The sequence below is a fragment of the Lotus japonicus genome, chromosome 1 (assembly GCF_012489685.1).
Source record: "Lotus japonicus ecotype B-129 chromosome 1, LjGifu_v1.2".
Lineage (NCBI taxonomy): Eukaryota > Viridiplantae > Streptophyta > Magnoliopsida > Fabales > Fabaceae > Lotus > Lotus japonicus.
In genome coordinates, this window is record NC_080041.1 from 115,596,056 (window position 1) to 115,615,268 (window position 19,213).

General features: G+C 35.3%; 2 protein-coding genes across 3 annotated transcripts; both read left to right on the forward strand.

Moving 5' to 3' along the window:
* Positions 1–1,792: 1,792 nt before the first annotated feature.
* On the forward strand, positions 1,793–8,412 carry LOC130729579 (RNA-directed DNA methylation 4-like). 2 transcript variants are annotated; one of them, XM_057581375.1, is made up of 11 exons: positions 1,793–2,150; positions 2,252–2,332; positions 3,366–3,473; positions 3,914–3,994; positions 5,552–5,640; positions 5,875–5,949; positions 6,127–6,177; positions 7,207–7,358; positions 7,447–7,535; positions 7,746–7,818; positions 7,896–8,412. In XM_057581375.1, the coding sequence occupies exons 1-11, from the start codon at positions 2,054–2,056 to the stop codon at positions 8,179–8,181; spliced, it is 1,182 nt and encodes a 393-aa protein (XP_057437358.1). In that variant the 5' UTR covers positions 1,793–2,053; the 3' UTR covers positions 8,182–8,412. The 2 variants fall into 2 exon arrangements, with proteins under 2 accessions (XP_057437358.1, XP_057437359.1); XM_057581376.1 differs by lacking the exon at positions 3,914–3,994.
* A 2,626-nt stretch (positions 8,413–11,038) lies between these two features.
* On the forward strand, positions 11,039–16,844 carry LOC130729580 (RNA-directed DNA methylation 4-like). The gene is made up of 11 exons (XM_057581377.1): positions 11,039–11,057; positions 11,523–11,638; positions 11,777–11,857; positions 13,550–13,638; positions 13,867–13,941; positions 14,109–14,159; positions 15,378–15,508; positions 15,591–15,706; positions 16,006–16,078; positions 16,156–16,229; positions 16,316–16,844. Exons 2-11 carry the CDS (start codon positions 11,542–11,544, stop codon positions 16,558–16,560), a joined length of 1,032 nt encoding a protein of 343 aa, XP_057437360.1. The 5' UTR covers positions 11,039–11,057; positions 11,523–11,541; the 3' UTR covers positions 16,561–16,844.
* The last annotated feature ends 2,369 nt before the right edge of the window (positions 16,845–19,213 follow it).

A 19,213-nucleotide genomic window follows, 5' to 3' on the forward strand; every position in this document is an offset into this window, starting at 1 on the left:
AAAAGGTAATTTTCTAAAATTCCATATGCTTCATTGTTTATGTGATTCTAAAATTTGGTGCACCTTCATGCTTTTGAGGCTCGTTTGATAGACAAGATTAATATATTGGACAAGATAGTGTAATCATATCATGCTCTAATTTGTTGTTTGTTGCGCATCAGGATAGGATAACACAATCATGTCTCTTATCTTATTATGTCCATCACGTATAAAAGTTATCAAGACTGGAAGAGTTTCGATTGAATTGTTCATAATTTGGGCTACAAGCAAACTCGGAATTGAGCGTGTTCAGAGGCTACAGAAAGCTAACTCGAAGGTAGCAGACCTGTCAGCATTTTAATTGGGCCAGTTGAGCAATGAACCACTTACTCCCTTTGGGCTTGGATTTGCACCAGCTGAGATTAGCTTCTGAATTAGATAAAATATTACTTTGAGAGCAAGTTTACTTGGAGGAGAAGTTGATTATTAGTATAAATAAGTGAGTTTTAGGCTTTTGTTTGACACCTTACCTCATCTCATCTCCTTCTACTTAATCCTTGTTTTCATAGTTTTAGTATGAGTTGCTAAACTCCTTAGTTAGTCTTAGGATTTTTAATATTCTTGTGTTTGCAAACCTGGTTGTCTTCTTATTATGGCTGTAACCACAGAAAATTGCCAATGGTTTGTTGTATTTGTTTTTCTTGTACATGCTATCAAACACAATGACATCACCAAAAACATTGTAATCCATACGACTAACTCCATGACACCAAAACAAGTTTAATTGCCAATGGTTTGTTGTATTTGTTTTTCTTGTACATGCTATCAAACACAATGACATCACCAAAAACATTGTAATCCATACGACTAACTCCATGACACCAAAACAAGTTTTCAAGACACTCTTCACTTGTTTTAGTGATTTTGTCGAAGAACATTGGGTAATTATCCGCCTTTCCCTGCAAGTACGATATGGCAGATGTCACATCACTAGTTTGACGTCCCTCTTTCTTTCTTCTGCTTTTCAATGTGGTTGAACAAATCTGTTTTCGAAAAACCTAATGAATCATGTCCACCCTTTTGTCCCAACATCAAGCCCATTATATTGCATACCCTAGCACCGTATAAATCCATCAACTTGAGACTTGTTAACTTCACTCAATCCAAGATACGAAGGAATCAAGTGATTGTTCTCTAGAGAGGTCAGATCATGGTTGTGCTTCTCTTAAAAAAAAATGTAACTTTCCATTTCAAAGTCTTGCCATCAAAACGAAACTGAATTTTGGACGGGCATGAAACTCTTGTAATAAGCTTTGATTTCCTCACACGATTAATCTTCTTGAAATGCTTTTGGTCTCTCTGGCATGTCTATTGCACACTAACTATCGTGTAGCAACATTTTCATTTCCATCACGATAAACGTCATCTTTCCTTGAAACAAAACCATAACACTTTGCATATTCATCATAAAAATCATGTGCTTCAGCCTCATTAGAGAAATCAAGATCTCTGATTTCTTATGCAATCAACATTATTATCTTTGTTTCTCCTTCACCCTCATTTTCTATTTTTCCATGTTTATCCTTGTCATAGTCATTGTCATATTTAACCACATCTCGACAAGTTATATCGCTATCCTCCACATTGTTTTTATCTTCATCATCACACAGGTTAGTACAATCATCCTCAACCAAGTTAGCCATTTATCAAAATCTGTTGCCATAGAGAATTATACACGTTAAAAGTGGAAAATTGAAAACACATACTCATCCTAATTGAAACCAAAATTCAAGATGAAAACCATTTTTTCAAAAAAAAACCATTTCCGCACCGTATCCAAATTTTTACTCCAACACCCGAAAATTCTTCATGGAAGTCTTGCCCTTTTTTAAAATAAAAAAAATTCCAATAGATAAACCAAGCAATTTCACCCTAGAACTAGAAAGCACCCTGAAAACAATTTCACCCTAGAATAGAAATCACCCTCGGCGCAGTTTACATTTTCATGCATTTGTCTTGTTCACCTTAAACCATCGTTTCACTCTTGTCAACTGAGAAATACAGAGTGAAGAACATGGCTGAAAGCTCTTCAGCTTCTGCTGCGACTCCACCGAAACCCGTTGTGGTTAGGGTCAAACGAAAACCCTCTCAATCTCCACTTGATGCTTTCTGTAAGTACAATACCCTCTTCTTTTTCATTTCATCCTTGTGTGGGTTTGGAAGTTCTGTGTGCGAATGAATGAAATTGTTCGATCATGTTTACACAATGCAGGGTTGGAAATCAATGAGAGACCATTCAATCGCCCTCTTCAGCATTTTGCAAATCTATCAATCACCGATTCTGCTCCAAATGGTACGCTAAGAATGAATTTCGCAGGTGTTTTCTATATAATTTAACTAAATGTGTTTGTTATTACAAGTGTATATGCTAGATGTTAGACCTAGTTTATCTCCCTAGTCCCTATTAATGTGTATTTGATTAAACTTGTTGATTTTGATCATAATTTCTCTTATCCCCTCCCAAACATGCCTGCCACCCATGATCCTTGCATTTCAGATGGTCTAAGTTGTATGATGTTTCATTGCTGAGACGATATGAAGATAAAACTGTTAATGTGCCCGTTTAGTTACCGATCATAAGAATGAAAACGGAAAGTAACACATCTCGAGCACTTTTTTCTTCACAAAATGTAGCCTAAACACACTTAATGAAAAATGAAGCGAAAATGAAACGGGTAACCCAACGGGGCCACACTGTTTTTCTTTTAAGAATTTGAGTGGGTCTCGTGGAGTTTTTACGCTTTTATATTGAAATCTTAGTTCACCGATTCCTTCAGAGACGATAGCAACTGAGTTAGGTGAGCCGAACCAAAAAAATCCATATACTTATCAGCCTCTATATTTCCTACCAACTCACCAAAAAAGGGTTGCCTTGTCCCAGCTCGTGAGTCCGAACCCATTTTGAGAGGAGTAGGTGTTGCCTTCTTCCCTTTACTTCTTTCCTCTCAAACAAAGCATTAGGCTCGATGCAGTTTACATTTTTACGCATTTGTCTTGTTTAGCGTAAAACTGAAATTAAACCTTTGCTCTTCTCAACTGAGCAATACAGTCAGCAAGAAGAATATGGCTGAAAGCTCTTCAGCTTGGCCTCCACCCAAGCCTGTTGTCGTTAGGGTCAAACGAAAACCCTCTTAATCTCCACTTGATGCTTTCTGTAAGAACCTCTTCTTTTTCTCGTCAAATTTCATTCACGTCACTTTCTCCCTATTTTTCTCGCTCTTGTTTGCAAAACCATCAAATATATGTGTTTAACCTCGTGAGGTTTGGAAATTCTGTGCAAATGAACCTTTGGCATTCTTTTAAAACATAAAAATTGTTCAATACAGGTCCTTGGTTTTGTCATGGCAATGTAGGGTTGGAAATCAATGAGAGACCATTGAAACGCCCTCTTCAGGATTTTGCAAATCTATCAATCTCTGATTCTGCTCTAAATGGTATGCTACTCTTTTACTTTGGTTGGATATTGTCTCTCCATAGATTATTTATTCTATCTCATGGTTGAATTTGAACCTCTTCATGTTTCCACTCTTTGTTCATAAGAATGAATTTCGCAGGTGTATTGAAATAATTTAAGTAAATGTGTCTCTAATAAGAAGTATATATGCTAGATGTTAGACCTAGTTTATCTCCCTATTAATGAAGATTTTAATATGCATATTACCTAATTTAATAAACTTGTTGATTTTTATCACAATTAATCTCTCATCCCCTCCCAAAAATGCACCAGGATCCCTGAATTTCAGATGGACTAAATTGTATGTATGTGTTTATCCTAGTGAGGTTTTGAAATTCTGTGTGCAAATGAATCTTCGGCATTCTTTTCAAAAATAAAAATTATTCGATACTGGTCCGTGGTTTTGGCATGGCAATGCAGGGTTGGAAATCAATGAGAGACCATTGAAACGCCCGCTTCGGGATTTTGCAAATCTGTCAATCTCTGATTCTGCTCAAAAGGGTACACTATTCTACTCTCGTTGGATTTGGTCTCTCCATAGATTATTTATTCTATCTCATGGTTTATTTTGAACCTCTTCATGTTTCCACTCTTTATTCGTAAGAATGAATTTCGGATGTGTATACGTATATAATTTAAGTAAATATGTCTGTTAGAAGAAGTATATATGCTAGATGTTAGACCTAGTTTATCTCCCTATTAATGAGGATTTTAATATGCATATTACCTATTTGTATAAACTTGTTGATTTTTATCACAATTTGTCTCTTATCCCCTCCCATACATGCACGGGGATCCCTGCATTTCAGATGGACCAAGTTGTATGATATTTCATTGCTGTGACATTATGAACTATGAAGATATAACTGATAATGTCCCCGTTTGGTTACCAATAAAGAGTATGAAAACCGGAAAATAACACATCTCGAGACACTTTTTCTTCACCAACGGGAAGTGTTTTTTATGAGTTCTTTTTCTGGGAGTCTTTTATTTTCACCGCATACTTAGCAAGGTAACGTACCACTTATCCATGCCACACACTGGAGAGTGTTGCGAATTATGTGACTATGGCCTATGGGGTGTACAATGTACATAAGAGAAACAGTTCTAACTCATACCAGCTAATTACGAAGTTCCTATGCGTTTCCACATGTTTCTGTCGTCATGATAATTAATTCAATTGTAAATTTTAGTAACAATTGCACCGTAATGATGAAAAAGCACAATTTGGTAAGCTAACTATTCTAACTGGGTCAAGGGAATCAGGTTCGAGAAATTCTGCTGTAGCCATGATTTCAATAATAAACAAACCTTCTTGAGTTTCCAACAGTTCTTCTTGAAGACCAGTAGTAATTTAACGGCCAAATCCACAAGCCTTTCACCTGCTTCTTCCCAGATAAGACCACCAAAGCCACCAGCTCTTTCGGGAAGGAGACTGTAAGAAATCTGGAACCATAAAAGTTAAAACTGCCATAGGCATTTGGTTTAGCCCATCTATTCCTCGAAGGAGACTGTTGAGAATCTGGAACCAGAAGTGTAATATTATTTATTAACTATCTTATTTGATCACTGATACTGATATCATCAGTGGGGCATCAGAGCCTCCGTCACTTAGTGGTCTAGAGTTCGATTCTCGTTGCACCCATTCTAGTAAATGTCAGCACATTGTAGGTGGGTCTTTGCATTATTCTTGCTTCAAGCCCAATGAGCTCTTTGCTGAAGGGGCGTGTTAGAAATATAAATATAAAATCATTCATGTCTCTTCAGTCAACAACCTAAGATTTTGGGATAGTTGATTCGTGACAAATTTCATTTTCTGCATCATGTGGATTTCTTTTGACTAATAACACTTATATTTGTATTTAAGAAAAAAAAGTTGTCATGATGCCACCAAAAATAAGGTCAAATTACCCATATGGTGAAAATTCCTAAGAAAGTCTTGCTAGACTTGACATGGTTAGTGGCACAACGAAGAGGTGGAAACTGCTAGACTGTTTTTTCATTGAATGTGCTTAATATTTATGCTTGATTTTTGATATGGCTGTCCTTCCTTTTTAGTGAAATTTAATAACAAGAAGGTTTTCATGCAACATGTGGAGACAATAACCAGCTCTGAGGTCACCTTTGATCTTGTGCATTCCATTGTGGTTAGTTTTCTATCTAGATGATGGTGATGGGTTCTTTATCCTCATGATATAGAGTAGCAATGTAAGCATCATCATATCTGTATTAATTTGTTCTCCATTTGCAGCATGTAGTTTTTATTTAAGTGTATTGAAATTCAACATGTCTTGTCAATAGGTGACTAGTTTAAATTATCATTGCACCATGTTTTGTTAAAATGGAAACATAAGCTCCACTTTGGTTGACTGTTTCTGTAGGATTCTGGTTCAAGTCGGGCATCTGAATCAAAGTCAAAAACTGAGGAAAGGAGGAACTTCATTAAAAAAGATGATGTAAACTCTCTTCTTACTTCTCTCCTCATCCCTTTTCTTCATGTTCACGGATGCGCTGCCTCTCACATGTGCATATGCATGCTGAAACTCCCCAAATTAATCCTTTCCCAAATTTGGTTCTTGTTAACATGATTCACATATCTGATCATGTCGTCATTCAACATTTCCTATCTTCAGTGTGCACGGAAGCAAGACCAGCTCTTATTTAAAGCTAAACAAGATATAGAGGTTTGTCACATAGCTTATATTACTCCTACTTTTGTGTGTGCATGTATGGAAAATTATAATGCTCTTTCAACTATATTATTTTGACCTTAAAATAAAGAACTTGACAAATAACACAAGTTGTTGCTCATCTATTTTTAGTTATCTTCATATTCAAATCTAGATTTTTCTAAATTTTCCTGTTAAAAAGCAATTGAAATTTTATCAATGGTTGTTGGATAATATGTATTCATGTAATTACCTAAAAGGTAGAAGAAGCACCTTGCTTCCTTCATCAAAAAAAAAACTGAGTATTTGAGATGAAACGAATAGAGATGCGTAACTTTTGAGCTAATTTTATATGACATGGGAGGATTCTGTTCATGGTATTTATAGATTAAATCATCATTAACTCCTTTAGTACTATATGAATGTGCTACCATAATTTACAATTTTATGACAGCATTTCAGAATTTAACTGCAAGCATTGCCTAAAATAGACATAAACTCATCTAAGATGAAGAAATTTCTCTCAACCAAGGTTCAAAATCTGGTCATTGCACCATGGCGTATGTTCTGTGTTATATATTAGCTTTATTCGGTCAGATGTGGTTATTAAAAAAAATTATGGGATTAGGATGTGGATTCAAGTTTTGGACTTAAATTTAAGAAATGGAGTATTTAGAATTAGAACTTCTATGCAGTTTACAATAATAAATTCCAAATTAAGGGAAGAACATAATCAACATATTAGTTATATTAGTAGTGGTGATATTTTTTTTCAATCTTTATAATCTAGCCCTTTAAAAGTTTGCATTTGATTAGAAATTGTGTTTGGAGCCAACCAAATAGGTAAGCAAGTCTTTGCTGATGGATAAGGCTAAGGCATTAGAATTTTGTTAGAAGTACACAGATTTCAGTTGTGTAATTTGTCAAAAGCAATCAGTTTTGGAGAACACTAGTATATAATATATATATGTATAAATAATGAAATTATTTGTATATGAAGTTTCCTCGAGGTAAACTTCTTTTGTCTCTTGTTCTTTCTCCCAGTCTTTAGCAAAAGATACTCGCTTTGAACAAATATGGAAGAGCATGAAGGGAAACAAAGGGACAGAACATGAAAAAGCATTACTCGAAATATGCAACTTCTATGATATTGTTCGTATTGACAATGATGAGAAAATTAAGGAGGTGCAACAGGAGTAAGTGTTTTCAGTTCCACCAAGCTAGTTTGTTTTCATTATGTGTAGACAATTGTTATAGAAAACCACATTCCTGTGATTAATGCAGTGTTATCTCCTTGGAGGAAAAAATGCTTTTGTCAAGTTTCCTTCCTTTACTAAGAGACGCTGTTCCTATTGCTGCTTCAGAGATAGAAGGTGTGGTTGTTGTTTAGTTGCAAATGAATTCAAACATACCAGTCCTGCTACTTTGTGTCTAAGAGTCAGTTATTTTATTTAAGTAAATGATAGATGATTGGAGATCTGGTACTTAGGAAAGCACATTTTCTTGGTCTACATTGATTCTCTTTTTCTCAAACTGTTTGAGTTTAATTGGTTATGGTGCATTGTCTTACGTGACATGTACAGAGACCTATGTTTATGACTTCTACACTGTGAAGGATGAGATGCACGTTGAAGATTCTTCATGTTCTTATCCATTGTGAGTGTTTTGTCAGTACATGTTTAATTAAGTTGCTTATTCTTGCTTCTTGACACTGTTGTGTATCCTTGACTCAGAGTTCAAGTTGATGAAGAAGATTATTATGATGGGCCAGATGAGGATCCAGTGAATGATTATCCGGATGAGGATCTTGAACACCGTGCCGTTGCCATAGATGCAGATGATCCAGATTTAGTTTTTGGGGAGGTTTTTGACGAATATGCAGGTGATGATGCTGAAGATTGGAGTGATGATGCTGAAGATTTAGATTGTGGGGAGGTTTCTTACGAATCTGCAGGTGATGCAGAAGATTGGAGTGATGCTGCTGAAGATTGTAGTGATGATGCTGAAGATTTGAGCTGATCTTACCGATGAAGCTGACTTCAAATCTAGTTTGGACATATTTTAAATCGACAATAGAAAACAAAAAAAAGTAATTAGGGGCCTAATCTAACCAATTGTGCAGAGTAGAGTTGAGATGTCAATATATGTTAATATACATCATACATGGTCGTCTAATTTGATATGATGATATTTTGAACCTATTATAGATTATTCAAATTAATATAAGTTGAGATATATGCTGAATATGCATGGGTGATGGGTAATATATTTATTTGTTACATGTGGAAACAAATGGGTAATATATTTGATATCATATTCTAAATACTCAAAGAAATATAAGAGTGGGATGTATGCATATACTGACTACGGTGCATCAAACTATATACCGAATTTTAATCTCGAATAATTGATCTCTCATACAACAATAAAAGCTTTTCGTTTGAGCTTAGTAGGCACTTTCCGGTCATAGGCACTTTCCGATCATGGATAACTCTTGATGTTTTTCTTTATTTTATTCACTCATTTTGAATTTTGTTTGTAACATTTTTTTAATTTTCCCATTATTTTATACAATAGATCTCATGTATTTAAATTGTGAAACATGTGGTATATGATTAGTTCCAATTATTTGGCATAAGTCACACGCGAACACTTTTTTTTCTATACTCTTCCACAATAGTTCCTTTTGCATGCAATCTTATATGTTTTATCTAAGTCAATAAAATTCATATGCAAGTCTCTCTTTTTACTTTGATACCTTCCAGGCTTCCACCAGCCTTCGTAACTTTTGTTGTACTTTTTTTTTGGTCAATAACTTTTTTTTGTACTTGTGGACTTTTCTTTGCATAAAATCAAATTGATTCCCTACTATGCTAGTCTCTTCACTTAGTCTATGCTCACTAATTTTTCTCATAATTTCATACTGAGACTATTCCAATTGATTTTTTCTTTTTTTTTTTAGGTAAAGGGATCTCATACTTCTCCATGCATCTGACATTTGCTTAGATGTTAAATTCTCACTAAACAACTTAGTGGGTAATTTGATACCTTGGCCTCCTATACATTTTCAAACTTCGGCAGAGATTTCATCAAGACCCACTGCTTTACAATTATCCATGTGCTTATGAACTTCTTTAAATTTTCTTACTTGAACTCTACAATAATAAGCCAAATTTTGCTCGTCATCTCATTATAGTTCAATCTTTTCCCTCCATTGAAAAGTTTGCTTATGGAATTCTTCAAACTCTTTCTAATACCTTAATCTATAACCAAAATTTCTCATCTTTAACATGGGCTCTAATTTAACTAAAATTAAAATATTTTTTATTAATTAGTTTATTTAAATTAAAATTATATAAGTAAACACTTGATTTTAATTTAATAGTTGTGATTGATGAATAATAAAAATAATTAAGGGAATAAAAACCGCAATCTTACGTTGTCGAGTTCTAACACAACTTCCCATGATGATAAATTTTACACATTATGACATGATAAGATAAGCGATAAAATTTTCTTATCATATCATGTTAATGTAACAAACAACATAACAGAATATGATTAGACTGTTCTTTCATGTCTCAATATCTGATCCACCAAACGAGAGTCTTGAATGGAAAATGAAAATGGGAAACCCAACAAGGCCACACTCATTCTTTTAAGAATTGGAGTGGGTCACAAAAAATTGGTTGTTTTGAGCTTCCCGACGCGTATGAGCCCAGAGGGATAGGTATCATTAGAGATGAAAGTAGGTCAGACTGCCAATAGAGGTCTATGGTCTAGCCTACATCAGGGTCAAACAAGGTCATACCAAATTAGTAAATAGACAAAGCCAAGACTTTTTAAAAGCTTATTTAGTTGAAATGACTAGGATTAGGCTACTCAGAAAGCTTTGTAAGCCTAATATGTTGACCTATTTAAAATAAAGACTATAAGAAGTAACAAATCTGACATAGACCTATCTAAGCAAAGCCAAACATAATGTAAAATTAGGAGAAATCGAGAGATAATATTAGATTTAATACGTGTGTCTAAACTACCCAGTGAGAATTATTTATTCATAATAGAAACCATAAAAAACACAATATATATACAAAATAGGCTTAATACATTAGAAGGCCCCTGAATTTGTAAAGGGAATCAGTTCTAGGGACTGGAAAATTTTCGCATCAAATTGGGTCCCTAAGAATTTTTTTTAATTCAATTAAGGACAAAGTGTGTCTGATGCTGAAGTGGCTTCAATTTTTACATACTCAGCTTTTCCACGTGGCATTTTAAATATTTTTTAATTGAAAAAATTCTAAAACTTAATTTTTTAAATCCAACTCATATATTAAAGCATAAGTAAAAAATAAAAACTTAATAAAATCTCTAATGTAAATAAAAACCTAAATCTAAAAATAAAACAGATTTAATCTAAACCTAAAAAATTAAAATCCTTGATTCCTCACATTCCAGAAATCCAAATCTCAGTTCAAGCAAATGACAGAGGCTAACTCGTTGAGATTCCTCCACTTCCCATCTCCAATTCCCCCCACCCACACACACACACACACACCAAGACTCCAAATTTCACTACCCAAAGGCCAAAATCCCACTCAAATTGAAACCCTCATCCCAAATCTCAAATCATCCTTCTCTTCCATTATGGCGGAAATTGCTGCCCTATGGAGTTTGAGGGATCTGGATGATATGTTGTTTTTAAGCATGATAGTGGGAGTCCCAGGTTGCGTGCTATTGTGTTTGGGGAATGGGTTCATATGGTGTTTGACAATTCCAGATATCACTGAGATTGATTTTTAGGAGCTAGGCTATGGAAAGGAATACGTGCATGTTCCTGGGGGAGTTTTGCTGCTTTTGAAGGCAATTAGAGGTTATGTTTCTGCTGCAGGGAGGTTTGGTTACTAGGCTGTTTTTGTTGTTTTTTTTACATTAGAGATTTTATTAAGTTTTTATTTTTTATTTATGCTTTAATATATGAGTTGGATTTAAAAAATTAAGTTTTAGAATTTTTTCAATTAAAAAAAATTTAAAATGCCACGTGGAAAAGCTGAGTAGGCAAAAATTGAAGTCACTTAAGCATCAGACACACTTTGTCCTTAATTGAATTAAAAAAAATTTCTTAGGGACCCAATTTGATGCGAAAATTTTCCAGGCCCTGGAACTGATTCCCTTTACAAATTTAGGGGCCTTCTAATGTATTAAGCATACAAAATATGATAGAAATATTATTTCTCATGATCACTCCACTAATTAGTAATTACATGATCACGTTATATAATAACCATAAATAAAAAATGTCTTACTTATTTAACCTGAAATTGAACCTTCGTTTCGCTTTTCTGAACTGACAAACACAGAGTCACCAGCAAGACGAACATGGCTGAAAGCTCTTCAGCTTCTGCTGCGACTCCATCGAAGCCCGTTGTGGTTAGGGTCAAACGAAAACCCTCTCAATCTCCACTTGATGCTTTCTGTAAGTACAATACCCTCTTCTTTTTCTTTTCAATTTTCATTCTCGCTTCCAAATTCTTCATGCAAATCAAACTTTGACCTAGTTTCCTATAAAAAAAATTGTTCAATAATGGTTCGTGGTTTTGGTATGGCAATGCAGGGTTGGAAATCAATGAGAGGCCATTGAAACGCTCTCTTCTGGATTTTGGAAATCTGTCAATTTCTGATTCTGCTCAGAAGGGTATGTTTTATATAATTTAAGTAAATGTGTCTGTTATATACTAGATGTTAGACCTAGTTTAATCTGCATATTACCTATTATCTAGCAAATTACCTGTTATATGGTAAATGTTGTATGATGTGTTATTGCTGTGATGATATGAAGATAAGACTGATAATATAGGAAGTGTTTTTGATGAATTCTTTTCGTGGGATTTTTTCGCCAACTGCGTACTTAGCTAGGTAGCTTACCACTTACCTGTGCCTCATAGTGAAGAGTATTGCGAAATTATGTGTCTAAGGGCTGTACAATGTACATAAGAGAAAAAAAACAGCAACTATTGTCAGTAATATCAGCTAATTACAAAGTCCCTATGCATTTCCACATGTTTCTGTCGTCGTGATATTTAATACAGGTTTAAATTTCAGTAACAATTGAACTGTAATGATGAAAAAAATACGATTTGGATGCTGCGTTAAGCTAACTAGCCTAACTGGGTCAAGAGACTTAGGTGCACTGCGTTACACTAAATTCTGCTATTGTCATGATTCATGATTCCAAGAGTAAACAAACCTTGTTGAGTTTCCAAGATTTCTTCATGAAGATTAGTAGTAATTTAACTGCAAAATCCACAAGCCTTTCACCCGATTCTCCCCAGATAAGACCACCAAAGCCACCTTCCCTTCCTTAATCTCCATAAAACTGCCATAGGAATTTGGTTTTGCCCATCTATTCCAAGGAGGAGACTTTTAAGAATCTGGAACCACTATCCGTCCTTAACTCTCGTGGCAGCAGCGAACACGTTCTGAAGTTCCTTCGTTACCTTGACCAGTTCGGCGAAACCAAGGTTCACTTTGAAACATGTGCTTACTTTGGTGACTCTTATCCACCTGGTTCGTGCCCTTGTCGTCTGAAGCAAATTTGGGATAACATACCTGTGCATAGACAAGGAAGCAAAGCAGGAGCTGCTGTGCAAGTCCATCTCAAAACAGAAGCTAAGGTCACCCCAGCGTCGTGAAGCTCAGGGCCACCTATGAGAACGACAAGAACGCCTACCTCGTCACGGAGCTTTGCGATGGTGGAGAGCTCTCCGCTGGATCGTTGCAAGGAGACATTTACAGCGAGCGTTCCGCTGCTCACGTGGCAAGGATCATTGCAGAGGTTGTCAGAATGCGCCATGCCAGTGGGGTCATGACTCATGAGTCATGCATTGGGACCTCAAGCCTGAGAATTTCCTCTTTGCTAATAAGAAAGAGAACTCAGAGCCGCTATGACTAAGTGGTCTAGAGTTCGATCCTTGTTGCCCCCCATTATTTTAAAAATGTCAGCACATGGTAGGTGGGCTTGTGCATTATCCACGCTTCAAGCCCAATGGGGAGTGTGTTAGAAATATAAATATAAAATCATTCATGTATCTTCACCCTACAACTTAAGCTTTTGAGATAGTTGGTTCATGATAGAGTTCATTTTCTCCATCATGTAGATTTCTTTTGACTAATAACATTTATTTTTGTATTTTAGAAACTAAGTTATCATGATGCCACCAAAAATAAGGTCAAATGACCCACAGAGAAAATTCGTATAAAAAAGTCTTGCTAGACTTCAGATGATTAGTGGCACAATGAAGAGTTAGAAAATGCCGGAATGTTTTTTCATTGAATGTGTTTAGTATTTATGCCTGACTTTTGATATAATGTTGTCTTTCCTTTATAGTGGAATTTAATAACAAGAAGGTTTTCGTGCAACGTGTGGAGACAATAAGCAGCTCTGAGGTCACCCTTGATATTGTGCAATCCTTTGTGGTTAGTTTCCTATCTAGATGATGGTGATGGATTCTTTCTCCTCTTGATATTATAGAGTAGCATCATCATATCTGTATTAATTTGATCTCCATTTGAAGCATTTAGTTTTTATTTAAGTGTATTGAAATTGAACATGTCTTCTGAATAGGTGATCAGTTTAAATTATCATTGCACCATGTTTTGTTAAAATGGAAACATAAGCTCCTTTTTGATTGACTGTTTCTTTAGGATCCTGGTTCAAGTCGTGCATCTGAATCTAAGTCAAACATTGAGCAAAGGAAGAGCTTCTTCAAAAAAGATAATGTGAACTCTCTCTTCTCACTTATCTCCCCAACCCTTTTTTGCTTGTGCATGGATGCGCCGTCAGTCACATGTGCATATGCATTCTTAAACTCCTTTCCCGAATTTGATTTTTGTTAACATGCTTCACATATCTGATCACGTCGTCATTCAACATTTCCTATCTTCAGCGTGCACGGAAGCAAGATCAACTCTTATCTAAAGCTAAACAAGATAAAGAGGTTTGTCACATGGCTTATATTACTCCCAATTTTGTGTGTGGATATGTATGGAAAATTATAATGCCCTTTCTTAAGGGTTGGAAATATGTACTTGATTCTTCAAGGTATTGAAAATTGTATTGGTGTTTCTTGCATATGCATGTGGATATGCCTTTGCGTTATTTCTTATATCCTTTTGTCCTACTATCTATTTTTAATTGTAGTCAGTTTTTTGAAACTCTGTCTGGTGCTGTGTTTGGTTTTTGAACTGCTCCTTTTATTCTTTCTTTTCGTAGTTTGGACCGGATCATTTCATTTATTTTCTAGTTGCTTTCAACTATATTATTTTGATCATTCATTTTCTAGTTGCTTTCAAGTTTCAACTATAAAACAAGGTGTTGCTCATCTATTTTTTGTTATTTTCAAATTCAAATCCAGATTATTCTAAGTTTTCCTGTTAAAACAATTGAAACTTTATCACTGATTATTAGATAATATGTATTCATGTAATTACGTAAAAGGCAGAAATACCTTCTTTGCTTCATCAAGAAAAAAAAACTGAGTTTTTGTAGATTTTATGACTTCGAGAATTCAGTTCATGGTAGTTTTAGATTAAATTACTTACCAATAACTCCATGAGTACTATACGGAAGTACTACCATAATTTACATTTTGATGACTGCATTTCAGAATTTAACTGCGAGCATTTGCTAAAGCCTAAAATAGACATGAACTCATATATGAGATGTGAAATTTCTCCCAACCAAGGTTCAAAATGTGGTCATTGCACCATGGTGTATATTCTGTGTTATATATTAGCTTTATTTGGTCAGATGTGGTTATTCAATTTTTTTCTTCTGGGAATAGGATGTGGATTCAAGTTATTGGACCTATATTTAAGAAATGGTGTATTTCCCCCCTTATTTTGTATTTAGAACAGTTTACAATAATAAATTCCAAATTTTGGGAAGAACATGATCAACATATAAGTTAGATTAAAAATAGTGGTTTCTTTTCAATCTTTATAAACTAGCCCTTACAAAGTTTGCATTTTGTTAGAAATTTTATCTGGAACCAACCAAATAGGTAAGCAAGTCTTTGCTGATGTGTAAACAGATTTCAGATGTGTAATTTGTCAAAAGCAATCAGTTTTGGAGAACACTACTATAAATGATGGAATTATTTCTATATGAAGTTTCCTTGAGGCAAACTTATTGTGTCTCTTATTCTTTCTCCCAGTCTCTAGCAAAAGATGCTCGCTTTGAACAAATATGGAAGAGTAGGAAGGGAAACAAAGAGACAGAACATGAGAAGGCGTTACAAGAAATATGCAACTTCTATGACATTGTCCGTGTTGAGGAGCAACAGAAGTAAGTGTTTACACCAAGCTAGTTTGTTTTCTTTATGGTTGGACAATTGTAATGGAAAATTACTTTCCTGTGATTAATGCAGAGAAATGACCTTGGAGGATCAAATACTTTTGTCTAGTTACCTCCCTATGCTAAGAGAGTTTATTCCTGATGCTGCTTCAGAGATTGAAGCTGATATGGTTGCTCATTCCAAAAAAGGTTGTTGACTTGTTGTTTAGTTGCAAATGCATTAAAACATTACCAGTCTTGCTACTTTGTGTCTAAGAGTCACTTATTTATTTAAATAAATTACAGAGATGATTGGAGATCTAGTACTTAGGAAATCACATTTTCTTGTTCTTGTTCGATACATAAAAATGATATTTTAGAGTTTTTCCATGTTATTTATGTTTTTAAAATATTCAATAAATCCTTTGTAATTATTATCAATATTCTCTTTTTCTCAAACTGTTTCAATTTAATTGATTATGGTGCGTTGTCTAATGTGACCTGTACAGAGGATTATGTTTATGACCTCTACACTGTGAATGATGAGGTGGACGTTGAAGATTCTTCATATTCTTATCCATTGTGAGTGTTTTGTCTATACATGTTTGTCTAAGTTTCTTATTCTTGCTTCTTGACACTGTTGTATATCTTTCACTCAGAGTTCAAGTTGATGAAGAAGAAGAATATTATCATGAGCTAGATGACTTGGATGATGAATCCGATGACTCAAATGGTATTTTCCTGTATCTTTTATCATCATCGCTCCTTAAATTTTAAAACGCAAATGGTAAAAAACTCATTTGCACTTGTCTATTGTAGCTGAGAACCATCCAATGAATGAGTATCCGGATGAGGAGGAATTTGAAGAGGAGGATGAAGAAGCGGTTGAAGATTCTGAGTTTGAATTAGAAGAACCTGAGAGTGACAATTCTAGTAATAAATCATCAGAGGAGAATCTTGAGCACCATGCTGTTTCCAAACATGTAGCTGATCCATTGTATGACGAGGAGTTTGATGATTATGAAGGCGCAAACGATGATTCTGAGGATGAAGATTGGAGGTGATCTTACCGATGAAGCTACCTTCAAATTTAGTTAGGAAAAATGTTAAATCTAAAAAAAAGGGAATGTCGTGGTCTAATCAAACCTATTGTGCAGAGTAATCGAATTATACATATATTCCTGGAGAAAAATGTTGGCATTAGTTTCAAACGTAAAAACTAAAGACTAATGGTAAGTGTTTAGTTATGGATGGTGTAGCATACTACTTTGTTTGTTGGCTTGTGTATTGTGCATTTTAGCGCGATTCTATGATATTGTGAATGTGATAGTGATGATTTTCGTGGTAATTTAACAGGAACGATTTGGCTCCTCTAGTTTGGGTGAGCTTTTATTAAATGCGGTTTTAAATGAACTTATTTTAAAAAATTAATTTGGTTCAAAGTGGGTTGAAGTAAAATAATGTGTTTAAATTATATCCGCTTGAACATAAGTTGCATATAGTTACTTCTATCAAATTGAAATTTCAACCCTCAAATCACATTAAACATTAGAACGTGTTTGGATGCTGCAGAAGAAGCAACAGAGGTTTTGGCCATAGCCCACAAGAGAAGTATATATTGGGTATTGGCCATGGTGAGTTTTTAAATTGGGAGCTCCGACAATATTGCACCCTAGAGTTGGAAATGTTGAAGGGTTGCGACAAGAAATGCAAACCCTCACTTATTATAACGTGATTTTTACTGCCATTTAAGCAATAACTTTTCCAATTTGTATTTCCATCATGCTCAACATGAACATTCGTTCACTCTCGATCCAGCTCAAGAGTTCCTCCAGGAAAACATGCTTTGGAAATCAGGAAACCCATGTGACATGGCATTCCAACTAAAGTCGCCGCAAAATCAAACACACTTAAAAATATATTTGGGTTTACATTTGGCCCATGGAACGTCCTTTTACTTTCTCTCTAACTCCGTGCCTTGATGTTTGGATGCCCCTAATGCACATTCTCTTAGACCCACATTGAACCCTAAAAGCACATTAACCTCAACTGATCATACAATGTTGAATTTGAAAATTTGGAATGTTTATTAGCAAGTTATTAGAAGTCAACTATTAAAAAGTAATAAGGGTAGGTGCTTCCCTTACTTGGATGTTTAAGTCTCACAAAACCCCTCAATTTGGGGGAACTCTTAAAAAGAATTGGATGGACAATTTTAAAGGGTTTCTAAAAATACCCCATACCTTGCCTCACTTTATAAAAATCCCAAATTATGGGAGAACTTTTCATAAACATTCTTTTTTCTCTTGTAACACCCCAATTTCTCAACTGAGGAGTCACATTAGTAACCTAACAAAGTCTAAGGACCAATCTGCAATCCCTAAAAACCAAGGGAATTTTTTTTCTGTAAAACAACTAAACACTTCGGCTAAAAGGTTGGAAACATACCATAACTTTATTTAGATAACTTGTTTCCCGATATACAGTAATAATAGTTTACAATACCATAAGTAAGGTTCAGAATAAACATGCGCACTTTAACAGTGGCGGAAGCAAGACTTTAATAACAGAGTTCTCATAAAGTAAAAGAGACTCCAACATAATCCACAAGAAGAGAAGCAAAGCTGCTTCTCATACCTCTACTCCACCGCTTACAACTCGATCTCCAACTCGAGTAGCTATGCCTCGGCGGAAGGATCTCCATCGCCTAATAGCGTTAAGCGCCCAAACAACAAGTAGCAAATAGAAAGGGTTAACTCCATGCAATTACCATGTATAAAAGAGAAAAATCATGCTGTTCGAATTTAATTACCTGGCATGGTAAATAACTAGCAACATAACTCAACTCATATATCAACAACTTAAACATAAATCGGACTCAGATAATAATAACCTCAACAATGTAACATCAAATCAGATATCAATAAACCAATACGAAAATCCAACAACATAGGGTCAGGTGTTAGTTCCCTATAATGCAACTATATGCTGCTAACAAAATGGATCGATCAATATCGTCTCTCAAGACGGGACAATGATAGGACACACCTCCTCATCGCCACTTATAACGTCATACATGACGGGACAATCATAGGACACACCTCCTAATCGCCACTTAACGTCACACAAGACGGGACAATCATAGGACACACCTCCTGATCGCCACTTAGCACCTCGCAAGATGGGACAATGATAGGACACACCTCCTCATCGCCACTTGACTCAAGCCCTATATGCCAAGTCAGACAATAACAAAGCCCACCCAAGGACCAATCCAAAGTAACCACATGTTCCATCCACTAGGAAGCAGTAACGACAGAAACCAGTAAACGGCCGAAGCCTCTCAGAAAACATTTTCCAAATTCAGCATAATAATCATAATCATCTGCCAATCAATATAAACATCTTCATCTCAAACACAGGCAGTGCGATAAAAGCATGCAAGACTCAAAGACGCTCTAAAACCGAGTTACCCTTACCTTCGTGAGTAGAAGTTGGGCATGGAAATTGTGAACCTAGAACAAAGAAAACACAATCATCAACACAAGCTTCACTAGGAGCAACACGATCTACTAATACTAATCGAAATCGTAAAGAAAGCCTCTAAAGCTTCAGAGTTCCTATTTAGGCACAAATTGACAACGGAGACTTCGTTCGCTAAAACGAGCATAACTCGAGCTACAGAACTCAGAATGACACGAAACCGGCGCCAAAATT